This window comes from Tetrahymena thermophila, assembly GCF_000189635.1.
Source record: "Tetrahymena thermophila SB210 genomic scaffold scf_8254814, whole genome shotgun sequence".
In the NCBI taxonomy this organism is placed as follows: Eukaryota; Ciliophora; class Oligohymenophorea; order Hymenostomatida; family Tetrahymenidae; genus Tetrahymena; species Tetrahymena thermophila.
In genome coordinates this window covers 1-19,997 of record NW_002476570.1, presented here as the reverse complement: position 1 = coordinate 19,997, position 19,997 = coordinate 1, and the positions used below count along the sequence as shown (strand labels likewise).

Genomic DNA, 19,997 nt, shown 5'->3' with positions numbered 1-19,997 from the left:
AATTTACATAAATATTATACTCAAATACATTTAGTAAGCTCGATTATTGGTAGTTAATGTGCTAAAAAAGTGCTTGATATGAGAAAAAATTTAGCTTGATGGTATTTATTATGTAATTTAATAAAAATATCATTTATTCACAAACAAAATTTGATAAATAAATCATAATTAAAAGAGTATACTTACTTAGCAAAGCATGAACAAAATTCATTGAAAAATATATTTATTTTATGAAAATGTTTGATAATATGAAATAGATAATAAAGTTTTATGATTCTATTTTTTAAAAGGTTTATATTGATTTTAATAAGGTTTTTTTTATAGGTTTCGATTTATTTAGATATTGCTAAAATTTAATAAATAATCTATCTAGCTTTATAAAGTGCATATTATCTTTTTAATTTAATTTAGGTCTTGTTAATAAAAGGGAATAACACATTAAAAAACACAAAATATTTAAAATGGAGTTGTTCCTATAAATACTTTACTGTAATTATAAATATTTATATGATTTTTAGTCTGTTTAAAAGTAAGACACTATCATTATAGCCATTTAAATCATAATTGTAATTTTAATTTAGATAAACTTACATGAAAACATACTTAAACTATTATGTCGATGCATTCATTCTGTCTTAAATGCACATCCATAATTTTTACGTAATACAATAAAAAAATCCACAAAGACGTATTAAAATATCTAAAATGTTAACTCGTTAAAAATAAAAGCTGCTAAAAAAATGTGTGATTATAAATATGAAACATCTTTTTTTTATATTACGGGAAATATTGTTATGCTTAATTTATAGTTTAATATTGTTTTTTAAGATATAATTTTATGACTAAAATAGGATATGTTTTAGATGTTTAAAATAAGTTAATCTCTGAACATCCTTCAACATGTTCCCCAAGATTCTCAAATAAAATATCTTCTTATTGTTGCACAAGCCTGCTCAGAAGAAAAAATATTTTGTTTATTTATTAGTAGTTTAATACTATATTTGCTCTTTTTTTTTTGATTTTTCATATATGAATTAATAAATATTTGCTAATTAGCCAATCAAATTAATAAAATTCACTAGGAAAAAAAAATACCCATACACATACAAAGAAAAGTAAATTTTACTCTTATTTTCTTATTTAATTTTTAGAAAAGAAAAAGCCTATTTCTGCTTTCAATATAAAATAGGTAGAGATTTTTAAAAATTTTTATATTAATTTTATAGCGAAGGTGACAAATAAAATTAAATTCTCTTTAAAAAGTTTTTAAATGTTGAATATAATTTTTTGTTATTTGTTCCTCTACATCAAGATTATTTTATATAGGTTTAAAATATAGATAGGTGTACGTTTTCTGAATAATATATTGACAGAAAGCGCTAAACAGTAACGAAATCCTTGCAATAGAAAGAGTGATAATTATAAGAATATACTGGTTGTAAATAACATAAGAATATAGTAATTAAGTAATAAATAAATAGATAGACAATTTTCAATAGTTAGAATTTAGCCTGCTTATTTAAATTTGTTAGATATTAATTTTATATTAAAAAAATTCAAGGGCTTGACTGACTGTCGGTTCGGTTGATCAATAAAATTGATTAATTTATTATTTAACATTCATTATAATTTTATAATAGCATTCAAAATCTAACAAGGATTTGTCCTTTTTTCAGATTTTTAATTCCTTGATATACTCTTTCAAAATACTAGAGTTTTGTTATCATGTAATTATTATATGTCTAATATTTGATAGGGTTCAATTATATTTGTTGATCAATTAGTTATCTTATTAATTTAAATTATTTAATAATCAGTCGAGCGACTATGGCTTTTATAAAATTTATTTATGTAAGGTCAAAAGCTTTGATGAAATCATTAATTTCATAAACATATTAATGCAACTCCATCAACTCTTTCTAATTTTATACATATTCAATGTTCCCATCACTCAATAATAGGAAGAGACAATTGTAGTGACTATGATTGTAGTAATACGTTTATGAATGTTCAGTCCTTTAACCTTTCTTTTTAATTCGCTTTACCACATTTTAAATAAGTGATTGAAAGCCAGGTATTATTTGTAATCCATCTAAATGCTCTTCACTTAAGTATTCTAGAATTAGGTGCATTAAATATTTGGAAAGATTAAAAAGAGTTTACTTTGATTTTATTTAGATTTTACTATCATTATTATTATTATTAATAGGGTTTAAATAACCTTCAGGACAAAAGCTACTTTCACTTTACTTGCGCTAAAGATTAATTTATTTTAATTTATTAAAATTTGCTTTAGGGGAATTAGAAATACTTTAGCTTGCTTGCTATTCATCTTGAGATGGGCACAAATCTTCGTTGATTTTTACGGTTGCGTTAATACATACTTATGATTTATCTAAATTTTGATTTATTGGAGTTGATTAAAATGATGAATGATGTTAGTTTTATTTATGGATCTGGTATTAATCTCTGACTGCCTCTTTAATAAATTTATCACACTAACCTTAAGATGAATTAGATGTTAGAGAGTAGCGTTAATTTCTGACAGAATTAACGCCTTTATTTACTGAATTCGAATCTGTTTACAACATTTCCTTATGATCTTATTCTTCAAGCAGCTCAAATAAATTAAATTTAGGTAATTCAAATGAACAGTTTTAATTAAAATTTGGTGCTTATGTATTCTAATCCTCATCGCTAAATTATTAAGGGTCTTAATTTTTCAATATTCTTTGGGCTGTACCATTTTAGCATTTTTATTCGAGGTCATAATACTTAAGAGTGCGGTAGTCACCTTTCAAAAATAAGATAAATTTAGTTATTACTTTACTGATCGTTCTTTTGGAAAACTCTATTTTTTAGATGTCGGTAATTTCTTTGATAGTTTCGTATTAGATATTTTTCACTAAAATTTAATATCTAGAGTTCGGTCTTTTAGTTTTAGTGTTTTCTATTTCAGTTAATACTTCCTATTTTCTTTTGAAAGACCTTGTATTCTTTTATAACTGCTAATTTATTTATAATTTGGCTTTTTATTTTACAATAATATTATTTTCTTTTTCAAATTATTATAATTAACTGCTATTTATTTAAAAGTTTATTTCATTTTAGTTTAAATATGTTTAATTAGCAGTGTTTTCTTCCTCTTCTTCTTCTTGTTTTGAACTAAAGTTTGAATTTAATTGAATGTTGGAAGGTATACTAAGTTAATAGCTTTGTACAAAATTCAAACACTTCTCTTATAAATTCAGAGAGTCTATGAGCTGAACCGAGAAATATTTGTCTTAAAAAAGCATGCATAGATTTTTATAATCAAAATGCTAATACTTTTATGATTGTTAGCTTTAGCTTTTATTCAAAGTGTTATTTTAATGGTCGATATGTTTTAAATATTTATAGCTGCATATTCTACGTAGACGATAGTCTGGAAATGATTAAATATAGCTTTGATAGTCATAAATGCTACTCCTAAATTAACTTTATATGGTTTCTTACGTACTTAAGTCTACATTAGATGATCCGACATATATTTTTTTTAGACTAGGTTAGAAGGATGATGATGATGATGAATGGTTTTAGGTGAGGGATGAATGCTATCTATTTTGATGGCTATCATTTATTATAGAGCAATAACTAAGAGAATCATTTAGTCTAACTCTTTTTCTTCTTCTGGAACTCTAAGGGTAAGTTGTCAATGTCAGAACAGAATGAGATTTATAAACTGGTAATGTGCCATCTTCATATCCTTTTATTTAATTTAAAAATAATATTTTAGACTTTATCAACATATACTACTCATAGGCAAGAAATATCAAGTGAATTCTCGTTCGTTTAATATGTTGTTTAATTATTTATTGAAATTACTGCTTTTATTATTCTTTTTTTTATTAATCTTCTCACTGTTTTATCAATGTGCAATTTATTTATTTTTTTTTTGGTGCTTATCCTCTGATTCTGCATACTTCTAAAGTTTTTTTATGAACTTTGTAAAGCACAGAAATAATTTTGAAAGTATTTATTCTCTACTACTACTATTTAGATCAAATATTCTTTATTGAAAATTTATCTACACTTTTATAATTAATTAGTCATATTTAAAAATCATAAAAAAACTTAAAAGTTATCTCCTTTGAATTAAATAAAAGTGCAAAAGATTAATATGCTTTCAAAATAAATAAAAGCTATGAAGCATGACCAAAGTGTATCAAAATATGTAATTTTTATGATTCTATTTATAAAAGAACTACTTTGATTACTTTCACACTATTAAGGGTAGTTTAAAAAGTTTATAAAACAGGAGCTGTCTTCAATTTTAGCTTGATAGCTTGAATACATTTTAGATTTCCAAATTCTATCAGTGATTCTTTACTTCCTCTTTTTCAAAATAATTAATTAACAAAACACTATTTTACAAAAATAAATAATTATTATAAATTTCTTTATGACTCTATCTTAACAATCAACAAACTAATTATTTATTTATTGATTTATTTAAATTTATAAATAAACAAGCAAGCAATCATGTCAGATTACTTTCCCATAGCTTTCTTACTATTTCTTTAAATTGCGTCTTATCTTTTTAATTCTTTCAATACCACTTAATCAAAATTTCAGTTTAAAAATGTTTTGAATATTATCTTTAATTATTTTATTTATTGTAGAAAAAATATTTTGCTTTTATTAAGAGCATACATTTAAACTTTTTTAAATAATCTATTTTTTTTGTTCCAAAAATGTTTAAATTTTCTAAAATGCTCATTCAACAAATATTTTTTTGTCAGCATTTTACTAACATTTGTAAATAAGTTTTTACTTAAATAAATAATAAATTATTAAATAAATATGGTCTTTTTTAAATGTTTTACTTAAATTATTAATAGCTTTAATTGCTTATTATTTTTAAAATTCTATTTATTATTTCTTATTCAAGAGCTCTTAAAAACTTCTTAGAGGATACATTTAAATAATAATTTGTTTTACTCTTGATTTTTTTTTAATTTTCTACAAATTTTTAATTAAGTTAATTTATTCATAGTCATCAAAAAAATTAAATATTTTTATAATTACAAGAATCATTTAAATGACTTTTAAATATTAATGAAATCTCTATTTAAAGCATTACCATAAATTAATTATGTAAATATCATCTAATTCAAAATATTAAAAAGCTTACTATTTACAATATTTTTTAAAACAATAAACATGGAATCACAGTAAAATTTAATTTTGTTCAACAATCTCTAGATTTATTTTTAAAGAACAATTCTCAAATTTTCATCTGTGTTTAATATAAAAAATAATAATTAATCATTTTAAACATTTTTAATAAATTTTTAATATAAAATTAAAATACAGCATTTAATTAATAAATTCATAAGTTTGATTTTTAAAAATAAATTCATAATATAATTTTTTACAATAAAAGATAAAATGTAATAAGATATTTTTAAGTCTAAAAAGAAAAAATAAATAACTTATAAAATAAATTCATTTTAAACCAATTAAAAATCAATGGAAATACTTAAAGAATTAAAAATTTTAATAGGATTAGTTATTTTTTAGTTTTAGCTTACATTTTAAACTGATATTAATATAAAAAATTTATCTGACTTTCTATTTAAATAAACATTTATTTTTGTTCAAAAGTATCAAAATTAATTAAAAATATAAATATAAAAAAATATTTACTTAATTACTAAAAATGATATGGCAAAAAATAAAAATAAAAACCTATGATATTGATAAATAAAATACTGTAAGTCAGATTAAATGCTATATTTTTTTAAAGTTTAATAATTTAATCTTTTATACTTCTTGACTTTTAATCATAAAAATAGAATATGATTGATCAAGCAACCTTTCATTTAGAAGCTTTACAATAAATTTATGTAAAAGACAAATTCATTTTTAAAAGCTTTTAATAAAATTTTATCGAAAACCTGACTTTCATATTTTGCTTTTATATATCTTTAACATCTCTTATGAAATAGATGATTATTTTAAATGTTATTTTTTGCCATTCTTGATTATTTGTCTAATCATTTTTTTTTTTCATACGCTTTACATAAACTATCATGAGAATATTGGTTGTCTTAATATTTTTTTATTTCTCTTTTAAAGCATTCTATTGATTGAGATAAGTATTTTTTTTTTTATAGCTTACTTTTTGGATCTTAATAAAAAGAATTCTATGCTTGGATTAAGTATACTTCTCCCATATTGTAATGAAGAAACTTTTTATCCTCATTAATTATTATTTACTTTTAGTATGAATCTATAGCTTGTTCATATTACAAGTCATGGAAATATGCATTAGCTAATTGTTAATATAAACCATCATCATAATTTCCATAGAAAGACCAATACTATAGAGCATTTTAATAGCATCTTATTGCCATATTATAATTATATTTTTTATTTTAATATATTTCTCCAAGTTTGCAGTAATACTTATATCTTTTTTATTTACTTGTTTCAATCTTAAGTAATTTATTTAAACAATTGATTGCTTTATCAAACTGTTTTAATCTAAGATAAATTTTACTCTAAAACTCATATCCCATTTCTGAATGATTTTTTAAGACTGAATTTAAGAATTCATCGGCTAATTATCTTTAATTATTATAATAGTATGCATCTGCCAAAGTAATTATAATATTTAATGAATTCTTATCTATTTCTAAAGCTTTTTTGAACCATTAAATAGATTGACTGTAATATCTTTTATTATAGAACATGCATCCTATGTAATCATAAGTATAACATGGATTGATATTCTTTGCTCTTTCATAAAATTTGAAAGATTAAGCCAAGTTTTTCTAGTTGAAATATATTTCAAAAAGAATAAAGTAAGGCCTTATTTAATTAGGATTAATTTCAATAACTTTTTTAAAGCATTCAACTGCTAAATCAAAAAATTATAACTTTTAGTAATTTAACCCTAATTCAAAATGAGCATCACTATAATTTGGATAGATTTTTATTGCTTATTAAAAGTACTTAATTGCATTATCTATCAGTTTTTAGTCAGAATATATTAATCCTAAATTATAATAAGCATATCTATTTTATTCATCTATTTCTAATGATACTTCAAAATGTTTGATTGCTAATTGAATTTATTTATTATTCTTATAAGCAATTGCTAAATTATATTACATGTATTGATAATTTGGGTTTATATTTACACCCATTTTAAAATATTTAATAGCTTATTAGAAATTTTTCTAGTCAAAATATATTAAACCTAACTTTTCATAAGCTCTTAAGTAATTTTTATTAACTGAGATTGCTTTCTTCAAAAATGAAATAGCTTATTCAAAATTATTTTAATTACTGTAAATAATTGCTAAATTAGTCAAAGCATATTTGTTATTTTTATTTCTTTTGATAGCTTTTATGAAATATTCTCTTGCTTTTGTAATTTCATTTTTTTAATAAAAATCGTGTCCTTTTAAATACTAAAATAATATTTAAAGTTGCTTAAAGCAATGTTTGTTAAAATTTACCTTTGTCATTGAGTGCATTAGAGTATAATTCATCATTGTTGAATATATTGTCAAAGCCAAGATAGTTCAAAATTTTATTTTTAAATGTGAAGAATAATCCTAAATCATCCTACTCACTCTTAAGCTTTTGCTCTTTTTTATTAGACTTCTTAACCATTTATGAATGAGTGTTTGTTTAATTTTTTTATCAAATATGTTTTTTATTTAAATATTTATAAATTTATCTAATTAACTTTCGCAGCTATTTAAAATTATAGGATAATGTAAGCAAAATTATTTTTAAACAGAATAGTTTCATAAAAATAAATCAATTCTACATCAAATTAATTTTAGACTTAATTACAGAATAAAATAGTAAAATAAAATAATTTATAATCTGACATATTGAGCCTTTATTGCTCTATAAATCTGAAGTATCCAAAAACTCCACTTTTAAATTCCTTTTAAGCAATCAATAAACTTTCTTATTTATAAAGTGTCTAATAGACTCTTCTAACTTATAAATTTAACTTAAAATATAAACCTTTCGAAACTCCATATCCAAATTTTACTCTATTTAAAAAAACTGATAATAGGCACATGATTATAAAAATTATTAAATTATTAAGTAAAGTTTGGATAGAATGCACGAGCTTAAAAATAAAGCTTATAATTTAAAAAGAATAGAAAAAATATCTAAAAAATTTTAGCTAATATGAAAGAATTATGAAACAATTTAAAGTTTAGCTTTCAAATTTCATCCACTTGTCTTCTAACAAACAGTTTAAACATCCAAGTGTCATCTAAGAAACAGTTTAAATATACACGTGTAAATTTATATTAAATTATAATTCTAATTGGTTTTAATAGACTCTTTTTAAACTCATAATCAATGAATTAATTAAATAAATATTTCTAAAATAAAAAAAATAATTTAAAATTAAAATTTATAAAACTTTTCTTATAATAATTAGCTGTATTATTAATATTTAAAAGCAATTTAGTTGATCAATATAAATATATTGATAATAAAATTAAAATAAAACCTTATTATTTTTTTAAAAATATTAAATTCTTATTTATTTTTATAAAATTAAACTCATGCATGTCAAAATTTATTTTAAAATAATCAAACACTCTTTTCTCAAAAAGTAGAAACTCTTAAAAAATAAGTATGTTTGTTACCTTTAAATTATATGAATGATAAAAAATAATTATAAAAAATTTGAAAACCTCGAAAAGATTATTTAAAATCAATAATAAAAATAACACCGTTTTCCATTTAATTATTTTTCGTTAAGAGTGTAATTTGAAAAGATATTTATGAATTCAATTTAAAATTATTTTTTTTTTTATGCTTTTATTATTTTTTGTAAAATAAAAGTTGATAAGTTTTTTTATCAAAAATACTGCAATTATTCTTTTTAAAAGATGAAAAAAAAATTTCACTTTTGAAATCAGATTAATTAGATAAAAAAATCAAATGATAAATAAACCAATAATCAATAGATGTTAAGTAATTGAGAAAACCAAGTAAATATATGATAAAATATCTCAATATTTATTAAATGATTTTATTAATTTCTTCAATAAAAAAAATGACTTATCTAATAAAAATTAATTTTTCTGATATTTTGCGATTTTTTATTCAAACATTTTTTTAAAATAAATTTATCCTAATAATTTTATAAGATAAATATTCACATATACTTTCTTTTGCTCTACAAGAATATTTATAATTTATTTCTACAAAATAGGTATTGATAAGCAGCCAAATTAAAAATATTGTGCATAAACTTTTTTTATTATATTCTGAGAGAGACCTGTAGAGTCAGAGCCTGCAAATACATAAAAGAGGATAGGATAAGTACAAAATAAATGAGATCTAATTAATTGATTGAATAGGGTAATATTTAGTTTGATCAAAATATTTCTTTCATTAATTTCAAATAAATATTTTAATAAATTTTAAATGCGTTTAATACTCTTTTAATTTGATACCTAACTTTTGGCAAATAATTTTCGACAAAAATAATAAGGAAAAATCTTACTTTGTATTTTGAAATAATTTTAAGTTTTGATTTTTGAGCTAAATAGATTTTAAAGTTTATATATAAATAAATAAATAAAAACTAAATTTTGTAATTGAAAAATAAAAGAAACAATATTTAATGAGTATTTTATAATATTATATTTAAGTTACAATAAAGAAATATTTCAAAACCTAACGAGTTGATTTCCTTTTTAAAGTTTTTTAATTCCTTCTGAAACATTTATTAAATAGCTAACTTTAGCTTAACAATCAGTATTGATATTGCATATTTCAAAAAGCTAAGATCCCAAAGTACTCTCTATCTGCTCTATAATGTAGTCTAATTGGATGTTAATTATTTTGCTTATTGCTACTTTTATGATATTCACATTTAGTAATTCTTCTTCATTATAAAAATTTATTTTTCCGAATACTTAGTCATGAATTTCGATAAAATCTTTCTAATTAACTAGTTTTTATATGTTTTCTGAATTGAGAGTTAAGAAAATGCAATTATAATGCTAGTGATTGAAATAATAAGTTTAGCTTAATTTATTTCTTTTACCACTTTACTTGAGTCTGTGAATTAAATTCTTGATCAAAATATTATATCCAGGTATAATTTCAAAAGAATCTAAATGATCCTCGCTTAGTAATTCTATTAAGAGATGCATCAAATATTTAGATAAATTATGGAAAATCTATTTTCTTTTTTCTTTTTCTTTTTCTTTGAATTTTTATTAATCAGCCAAAATATTTTTAGATAATTCTTCTGTTGTTATTAAATTTTAAGTATTTTTTAAATTAGTTTCATCACATTAAAGTGAAAACTAATTTTAATTATTTTGTTAGCTATTTAATTTTTCATACTAGCAGGTTTATTTTTAAATGAAATTATTATTTTGGCAATTTTAATTATTTATTTTTGATGGTATTTCTTTTTATATTTCATAGTCAGATGATGAGCTTTTACTCAATTAAAGTTCAACATGTTTATGTTTTTTATGATTAATTTTATTGATAGATTGAAGTTAGTCAAAATTTTAATTTTTTAAATCTTAAACTTAATGCTATTCACTAGATACAGTATAACCATTCTAAATATCCTCTTCATCTTCATTTTCATATTGAATGGATGATCGTTTTCTCTTGCCATTTAATTTCTAAATGTCAAATAAATCTTCTGTCTTTTCGTATGTGGTTTAAGATGAGCCAGCCACACTGTATGAAAATGAATTTTTTTTTTGCTGAAACTTTTCTTAATTAGCTACTTGGTTAGGTTACTAAGATTATATAAGTTAATAGACTATCTTACTCACCTCAAACTAAAGTTCTTCAGCTGCATCTACCTATGAAAAGAACTTCAGTGCTCTATATCTACCATACAAATAAAGTATGAATTTTTTATTAACTTTTATTCCCACATCTAAACTAATGCTCTATTTAGTTATTATTTAAGATAAATCAAGATATTTTATCATCATTTGTTGAATACCATCTAAAATATTTTTTGGAGAAGAGTTTTCAAGTTTCATTACAATTTAGTTTTGTATATTCTAACAAAACATTTGCTACTAACAATCGATTTGTTTAAAAAAAAGTTTTTGTATATTAAAGGTTTAGATTAAAGAGTAGTATTTGTTATAATCTATAAGTAAGTCCGGTTCTACTTTGGAAAAGTATGGTATCTGCATGCTTTTATAAGTAAATACATCAGGATAATATTTATTTGAAATTCCAGTTGTCCTAATGCTCTTGTATGAAACCATTTTTTTTTTAGAAGAAAACCTATTGACATAGTCATTATATTAACTTTGTATATTCTATTTACTGTATAATTATTATTCATTTAAAAATAGCTCTCTGTATGAAGGAATCACACTCAAGCCATTCATTTTCTATTTTTTTAAAGTGTGATTTGAATCCTTGTTTTTTTTAATATTGACCTATTCATTTTCTTCAAGCTTGACATCTTAAGGCTGCTAATCGTCTGTTATTTTTGTTAAAATTAAAAATAATGAGCCGACATTATATCATAGAATAATATATTTATATTAATAATTGATAAAACCATTAAATGATTGCATACATTAATCTTAAAAATGAATTATACTTGAAAGAAATAATAAATAAATATTGTAGTAAAGATATGTTGTACTCATTTTCAAAGAAGGTTTTATTAAGAATGACTGTTTGTTTAAGTGATCAGCAACAGAGAAATTCATAGTTGTTTGATTTTTGAATTACTATTTAAACCTATTTTATACTATCTTAGTAAAAAAAAATTTACTTATTTTTTCTAAATTTTTGTTTGTTATTTTGCATATAATTACTGAGCATCTCTTAATTAAATCATATAAAACTTCACTACAATTCTTAATCATTTTTTATTTGACAGCTATATAATTTATTGAAGAGTATTTCACATAAAAATAACCATTCTAAGTCTGCTTGTTAAGAATTTATTTAAAGCTATCTAGTAGAAATAATAGCTGTATCAAAAATTATGGCTCATTTTTTTAAAAAATATGCAAAATTTTAAGGAAAGATAAAGTTTATTTAACTGAATTATTGTTTTTTTGATTTTCTAATTATTTTTTATATTATATCTAAACATTTTGGATTTTTAAAAATCAAAACATGATCATAATTTCATTTCAAAATAATATTTACAGTTTAAAGAATTATTAAAACCATTTTTCTAGAGGAAAGAGTCAATTTTTAAAGGAATGGTAAAAATTAATGTGCTTAAAATAAAAATATATTTTATAAAAACAAATCTGTTTAATATTTTTAAACAATTAATCTATTTTATAGTTTACTGAAAATATCAGATCATATTTAATTTCTTTTAATTGTTTTTTAAAGTAGTTAAATTCAAGTATTTTATTCTTTCGTTTACACTTTAGAATTAATAAATTCTTGATTCACAGTATTTATTTTTGCATTTTATTTTCTGAATTATATTCATAATTATCTGTTTTCTAATCATAAACATCTTTTAATAGAAAAATAAAAGCCAATCATTTAAAAAAGCAAGGTCTTTAAATAAATATTTTTTATTTTGAGTTCTAATTTTAAAAAAGCAAATTGCAAACTTTCTGTAAAGAAAAATATTTTTTTATTAAGCATATTTTATATCCTTCTAAGAATTATCAAATCCATACCTACAAATATTTAAAATTACTTTCAGTTTTCTTTATTTTAATTTATTTAATAAATTAGCATTAAAAAAAAGAGATGATTTATTGAAGAATTAATTATTTCTTTCTTACAGATTTTTGAATTTTGTTTAATTATTTTTTTGTTCATAATTTAGAACTAACTATTTTTCAACTCACTCACACTTCTTGAACTTTTTTTTGAAATTCTAAAAAGTAAATTTTAAATATTTTAAAATTTATTATTATAATTGTGTTTCATATATTTTGTTTATTACTAATATCTCTGTAAAAATTAAAAAATATAAGTTTAAAAGACAGATGGTTTTTTCATAAACAACATAAATCTCTTAAAATTAAAGCAAAATCTTAAAAAATAGAACTCTAATAAAAATTCAGATGACGCTTTTTGTAAATAGGAAAATTTAAATATAATAGGAAAGTATAGGCAGCTGATAATAGTATTAGGTAAAAAATACTGTTTTTGTTTTAAGTGAAATAATATAGCTAAAACCTCAATAATATCAATAAAAGTTTTTAAATGATAATTAATTAAATCAATAATAGTTTATTTCTTTTTAAATAATAAAGAAAATTTTTAATTGAATAAATAAACAAAATAAGTAAATAATTATTAAAAATAATAGCAAGAATATAATACGATAATAAAATTTTATTCATATTTTAATATTATATTATTAAAGGAGACAGGTTATTTATAAATAAGTAAATAAATTATAAATATTGATAAAAAAGTTAAAAACTAACAAATTATGATAAAGCTAACAACTAATAAATATTTATTTTGAATGTGTTAATTTTTAGTAAATGGTTTTTATTCCATTTTTCATTATTTTATATATTTTAGATTGCATAAATTATAATAATATTTATATTATTTATATATATATCTAATAGTTTATATATCTATCAATCAAAATTTGCTTATTATTTAGCCTTCTTTCAACTTTTCGATAGAGTCACATATTCTTTCAAAATATTTAAGTTTGGATGATGATTTAAAAGAAAGAGTATGCACAGCCAACTGCGGTATGATTTGCGAGCGTATAAGGTGTATCTATTCTATGATTATCTATGTCACAAGCTCTTTATAGAAATTTACTGTATTTATTGTAAAGCTATCAACCAAATCTGCTACATCAAAAACTGTACAATGCATTTTCAATAGCTCTTCGCTACTGTGGACATAATGATCATTCGCTTCGGTGATTTGAAGAAATAGGCAATCAAAGTGAGTGTGGTTGTAGAATTGACTTTGACTCAGTTTATTTCTTTTACTTGTCTCCTTAATGCTTTCTTTGATAGATTATATTTTGTTTTAGAATCCTTCTGGCACTTTCAGATACTCTAAATGATCTAAATCAAGTAGTTTTAAAAGAAACTACATCACATATTTAGACTTATTATAAATTACTTGCTTTTTGTCTCTTTCTTCCGTTTCTTTATCTTCCTTATCAAGGTTTTTAATATCAAATGAAAATTAATTTTCAATTTTTTCTCTTCTTGTTGGAGAGTCATTGCTTAATTCATCTGCTTTCTTTGAACAGTAATCAAAATTAATGTGCTTTGATTTATACTTATAGCTAACATAGCGGTTACTGATTGCTTTTTCCCAATTTTCTGGCTCTTCTTCTCTCAAACTAAAACTTTCGTTAATACCTCTATAATCTCCATTTAAGTAAAGATAAAATAAATTCTTAAGGGCTTTTTTAACTTTCAGCGATTCATCTTCTCTCATTTCTTTAAATTATATTTTAATGGCATTTTTAAAGCTAAAGCGGGGTTTAGCAATTTATAGTTAGACATCATTTAGATTAGATTAATTGGTTTATTTTTACTAAGCCAAAAATTACTAAATTTGGTTGCTGTTTATTAAAATCACTGATGGATCATAAAATTACATAAAAAGTTATAAATTTTCACACTTTTCAGCATTTTTCAATAATTCTATTTCAAATTAAAATGTTTATGAAAATATGCTTTTTAAATTTTCGTATTAGTAAAATTATAATTATTAATGTAATTTATAACCACAGATATTAGATTTTTTATGAGCTTGAATTACTTTTTACCTATCATAGGATACAGCACTGGGCTCACTTTTTTAATAAGTATTATTGTTTGAAGGCTCTTCAATTTTCAAATTTATTGTTGGGTTTTCATTATTTTGATTAATATAAATACTATTAGCATTGATTTTATTAGGTTTAATGCTCTTATTATTGTTATTATTATTAACAATCATGTAAGACAGGTCAGAGCTTAACTTGAATCTTTTAAAATTAGTTATTTGATAGTCGATTTTTGGTCTAAGTTTTATTTCTTTTGAGTGAAACTTTTTTTATGTTTCTTTATTGCTGATATATGAAGAGGACATATTGTATTATTTTTCTAATTGCTAGTTTATAAGCAGGAGATACGCTTAAGAATTCATTTTATTGGTGAAAGTTATCACTAAATTTCAATAAAGGTTAGTTAGAGACAATATTAATGATATGAAATATTGTATTGAACTTTTAGATTTTAGATCTTTAACAGCAGCTTAGGGAGTGCTTAATTCTACTTTATATTCTCTCTTATCCAAAAAAGGTGACTACTTAGAGCAGTTATTCAGTAGAATTATTCAAAGTAGTTAGAAAGACTGGTGTAATAATTTTATGTTTTGCTTATGAGAATTGATTTTTGGTTTGTTTGTTAGTTTTTTTGCTTGATTTTTTTGTTTGTTTGTTTTAGCTTAGATAATTATTATTTTGTTTGTATTTAGACTCTTTATAACTTTTTAATATTTTGTTTTCTCTTTAAAAAAAAAATTAATTAAGCTAGATACTGATTAGATCCCTAAAACTTTACAATGATTAATAAATAAATGTTCCATATTACATTTTTTCATAGTTTCTATTTGATCTGGATCAATTATTTATATAAATTTCTAGAGATTTGTTTGATTAAAAGTTGTTTGGATTATTTTTCTTTAAGATTAATAGTCATTAAAATAGATAAGCTGAATACTTTTATAGCTTGATTTATTAAATGTAATTCTCTGTTGTACTAATTTGCATTCCCAAGTTTTTTAAATATAAATAAAATCAATTACCTTATGCATTTTCATATAAAAGGTTTAAAATTTTTGACAGACTAATTAAGAAAATTTAAATTTCTCTCAATAGTATTAATCTCTTTGTAGATTAAATAAAATATAATTAAAAAATATATCAAAAATTTGATTGAAACATATATTTATTTTCAGTCTCATCAATCAAAAAAAGTTAAGTTTTTTACTTTTCTCAGAAATTTTTTTATGAAATTCATCTAAATTATTCTTTAAAAGTTGTCATTAAATAATAAATATAAAATGGATGGATCAAAGAATAAATAAAAATGAATAAAATTTAAATCAATAATGAAATTCAAGCAAAATAAATTATAATTTTTTTTTAAAAATAATAAACTCTTTTGGTAAAAAAAAATCAGAAATATTTAAACTTTGAATTAATACAGTAATATTATAATTTTATTATCATAGGTGAAAGCATACATATTTCTTATATAATAAATGAACAACTTAGTACTATTAAATGAAATATAAATAAATGTGTCAATTTATCATTAAATTATAGAGTTATAAGTAGCAAGCAATAAACTGTAATCTAATCCGCTTGTCTTAGAGGCCCTTTTTTTAAATAATTTATTTATTTTTTTGAATTAGTTTTATATTAATTTATTAGTTCCTGCTATTAAGAAGCACTTAAAAAATTCATTTATTTTAAACAGTTAATAAATAAGCAATAGAAAATCGTTCTCTAAAATTGCTATCATTCTGTGGGAAATTTAAAAATTTATTTTCTAAACAAATTCAAAGGATTAATTAGCAAAAACTTACCTGTCAAGTATTATGGGGCATTGTTACACTTCTCCAAAATCTCTCTACCATTTAAAATATGCTTCCCACATAGTTAGGTCAGATTTGTACCATTAACTTATGTAAATCCACAATTGGCTCAGCTCATTTTTTTTACTTTCAACCTAATATATAAAAATATATTTTAAAAAAAACTCATAAAAATGTCTATTTTTCTCATTAAAAAATAATTGTTTGTTGAGAAAAAAAGGAGTTTTTTTTCATAATTTTAAATGCCTCCAGCATAATTTAGCAATTAAAAAAAACAAATGTGTGATATAATATAAAAAAGCTTAAATGTGATTATTTGATAAACCAAGATTATTTTTATTTTTTAAAAAAGCAGACTTTATAATTAACTAATTAATTAATTCAATTGTTTATTTCTTAATTAATTTTTTCATTTGTTTATTTGTAAAGGGAGAGTTTTAAAAGAATTAAATTAACTACCTTTTAGTATTAGGAAATATATTAGAGGTATATTGCTAAAGGACATTATTATTTATAGGATAATAATTTCTTCATAAAAACTTGAACCTATTGGCTATAATTCTTTTCATTTAAATATCCTAGGAAAGGGAGAATGAGTTGCTCAAAATATTCTTTGCTTAAGATGAGCTGCTCAATGCACAAATTGAAGAAGGCTTGCTAATTCACTTCTTAGAATTAGCTTGGTATTTACATTTTAATATCATAATATTTTTTCAATAAGTTGAAACGCTTTTCAGGAGAGTTGGCTCTCTAGTTTTATAATTTGAGTCTTATATATTTAATAGCTTTTTCTTAACCACCTTGCAACACTAATAAACCAATTTTATTGTTAAATAATTTCTCTAATATATTCTCTTTATTTTTTTATTCTAAGCTGTTGTCATCTTCAACTTTTTCTTCTTGCTCACTTATTTTATTGAGAAGCTATTCAAGAATGTCTTTATTATGATTAATTTTAAATTCTGTCAAAAACTGGGAAAGAAGAAGTAGGTAATCTAAATCAAGTTGTTGTTAAGTTGTCTATTATAAAAACTAAGAATCAGTATTTAATTTTTAAACGTTATCTATGCTGATTAAATTTTTATTTTCAATCAAAAACTCAAGAAGATACTTGTAAATTTCTTTGCTATATTAAACTAAATCTTTATCTTCAGATATTTTTTTAGCTAATTCTTCAAGATGCTCATTTAGGCCATCGCTTGCTAATGTTTATTTCGAAAATCCATTTATTGTCAAGGCAAGTTAAGCAATATATTTATTTTTCAACACTAAATTTTATTCTGAATTAATTGACTCTCTTATATCTTAGGTAACAGTATTTTAAATTTCACTAAACCACTTTCCTTTAATCCCATTTATACTTTATAAAAACTCAAATCCGAATTCTGTAACCTTAAAGTTCTCAAGAGCTAATTTATAGACTTCTTTTAACACTGTAAGCACTATTATAATAATAATTAATTTCAATAAATACTTGATCAACATGACAAATCAAATAATAATTATTTTGTCAATTACTTTATTCCAAATCAGATGAATTAATATTATCCAATTCTAGTAGAACATCACTCTTATTTTTATCATCTTCAAAACCTAAAAAGTCAGCCCCAGCTTCTAATTCCTAAATAAATGATGTAATTATAAATAATTTAAAAGCAAATAATAAAACTAAAGTAATAAAGTAATTACTTTCTCTTTAATATCCTTGGCATCACTGGTAAGTAAAATTTATCTAGTCATTACTTTCTCTATAAATTTGACTTCGTATTTAAAGTACTCAATCCAAAAATTCTTTTGTTTTATTTAGTAATAATTAATTGAATTCATTATTGTAACATTTCATGAATATTAAAAAAATATTATCATTGAATTTTCAATAACATTCATATTAAATGATATTTATTTACGACTGCCTTAGTATTTTGCTTGAGGGCCTTATAGAATATTTTTCTGCCTTTAAAAGGGTTACCATTTATATCGCTTTCATAATATGCAGCTGATAACCATAAATCAAGATTGTAAGGGTTAAAGCGGAGGGCAGCAGTAATTGCTTTAAAGAAAGATTTCTTTGAATCGATGAAGTAACAGAAAGACAAATATTATTTCCATATATCAACTCTATATCTAAATTTATATGTTATTTTATCCCATAATTAAAGTATACGTCTTATAACTATTAAATAATAAAATTTAGAAAATTAACCATAGTTCTCATCGATAATAGTTCAATTATTGAAAATTTTCATAAAATGTCAATAAAAAAAGACTAAATATATTTAAAAATACTTGCAAAATCTTTTTAGTTTTCTTTCTTGATCTTTAAGGCTTTGAATCTTTTTCTACGCATTTTTTCTAATCCATATTCATACTCTATAACCTTTAGGTAATCCTTGACACTAGCATTTTTTCTTTCGAGCAAATATTCATTATTCTCACGCTCTTTTAATATTTGGTTTACTTCATCCTTGGTAAATATTTTTCGCTTTACGAGCTAAAGCATTTCAGGTAGCATACCTTCAACTTATAATCTAATTTTATCACCCATTTCTACTTTGCTTGCTTATAATTTTTTCTTGTATCTTTTTCTCTACTTTTACTTACCTTTTTAATATACAAATATATACAAATCAAATTATACATTAAGAATTGCTAATTAATAAATAATGCATACATAATCTTTTATTTTTCTTATTTTTTCATTAAATTTACCTCTTATTTATCTCTATCAGGATTCATTATAATATTTAGATAGTATTTTGTATGTTTTTTTAATAAAATTTAACCTGAAAATAATACCCAAGAATTAATAGCATTATTAAGTTTCTATTTATTATTATTTAAAGCTAACTTTTTTGAAGATAAAAAATAAATAAATTCATTTTTTTTAATTATTTCATTTATAAAATTAAATAATATTCTCTTAAAAATATATTTTATTCTTACATTATTAATTTTATTCAATAAATAAATAAATATTTAAATATTTTTAGTTTATGATTTTAAATATCAATTAATATATATTCTAAGCTATAATTAACAAATACATTTTATAAAAAAATTAATAATAAATTTTCATCTTTTTTATTTAATCTTCAATTAATGGGGTTGGGGTTGGGGTTGGGGTTGGGGTTGGGGTTGGGGTTGGGGTTGGGGTTGGGGTTGGGGTTGGGGTTGGGGTTGGGGTTGGGGTTGGGGTTGGGGTTGGGGTTGGGGTTGGGGTTGGGGTTGGGGTTGGGGTTGGGGTTGGGGTTGGGGTTGGGGTTGGGGTTGGGGTTGGGGTTGGGGTTGGGGTTGGGGTTGGGGTTGGGGTTGGGGTTGGGGTTGGGGTTGGGGGTTGGGGTTGGGGTTGGGGTTGGGGTTGGGGTTGGGGTTGGGGTTGGGGTTGGGGTTGGGGTTGGGGTTGGGGT

General features: G+C 22.0%; 6 protein-coding genes across 6 annotated transcripts; 1 reads left to right on the top strand and 5 right to left on the bottom strand. All coding sequences in view use genetic code 6, as the record gives it.

Moving 5' to 3' along the window:
- Positions 1-900: 900 nt before the first annotated feature.
- TTHERM_000418598 (transmembrane protein, putative) lies at positions 901-1,416 on the top strand (the record flags this gene model as incomplete). Its single annotated transcript, XM_012795394.1, has 1 exon — positions 901-1,416. One exon carries the CDS (start codon positions 901-903, stop codon positions 1,414-1,416), a length of 516 nt encoding a protein of 171 aa, XP_012650848.1.
- A 227-nt stretch (positions 1,417-1,643) lies between these two features.
- TTHERM_00418610 (hypothetical protein) lies at positions 1,644-4,404 on the bottom strand (the record flags this gene model as incomplete). Its single annotated transcript, XM_001007316.2, has 2 exons — positions 4,257-4,404; positions 1,644-3,745 (listed from the first exon to the last, which is right to left on the bottom strand). The coding sequence occupies exons 1-2, from the start codon at positions 4,333-4,335 to the stop codon at positions 1,644-1,646; spliced, it is 2,181 nt and encodes a 726-aa protein (XP_001007316.2). The 5' UTR covers positions 4,336-4,404.
- Positions 4,405-6,038: 1,634 nt separating this feature from the next.
- On the bottom strand, positions 6,039-7,665 carry TTHERM_00418620 (tetratricopeptide repeat protein; the record flags this gene model as incomplete). Its single annotated transcript, XM_001007317.2, has 2 exons — positions 6,039-7,450; positions 7,509-7,665. 2 exons carry the CDS (start codon positions 7,663-7,665, stop codon positions 6,039-6,041), a joined length of 1,569 nt encoding a protein of 522 aa, XP_001007317.2.
- A 2,039-nt stretch (positions 7,666-9,704) lies between these two features.
- TTHERM_00418640 (hypothetical protein) lies at positions 9,705-11,903 on the bottom strand (the record flags this gene model as incomplete). Its single annotated transcript, XM_001007319.2, has 2 exons — positions 9,705-11,509; positions 11,678-11,903. The coding sequence occupies 2 exons, from the start codon at positions 11,901-11,903 to the stop codon at positions 9,705-9,707; spliced, it is 2,031 nt and encodes a 676-aa protein (XP_001007319.2).
- Positions 11,904-13,614: 1,711 nt separating this feature from the next.
- TTHERM_00418650 (hypothetical protein) lies at positions 13,615-15,135 on the bottom strand (the record flags this gene model as incomplete). Its single annotated transcript, XM_001007320.3, has 1 exon — positions 13,615-15,135. The coding sequence occupies one exon, from the start codon at positions 15,133-15,135 to the stop codon at positions 13,615-13,617; it is 1,521 nt and encodes a 506-aa protein (XP_001007320.2).
- A 1,169-nt stretch (positions 15,136-16,304) lies between these two features.
- Positions 16,305-19,135, bottom strand: TTHERM_00418660 (U3 small nucleolar RNA-associated protein; the record flags this gene model as incomplete). Its single annotated transcript, XM_001007321.2, has 6 exons — positions 16,305-16,724; positions 17,050-18,032; positions 18,109-18,211; positions 18,280-18,381; positions 18,498-18,763; positions 18,877-19,135. 6 exons carry the CDS (start codon positions 19,133-19,135, stop codon positions 16,305-16,307), a joined length of 2,133 nt encoding a protein of 710 aa, XP_001007321.2.
- Positions 19,136-19,997: the final 862 nt, after the last annotated feature.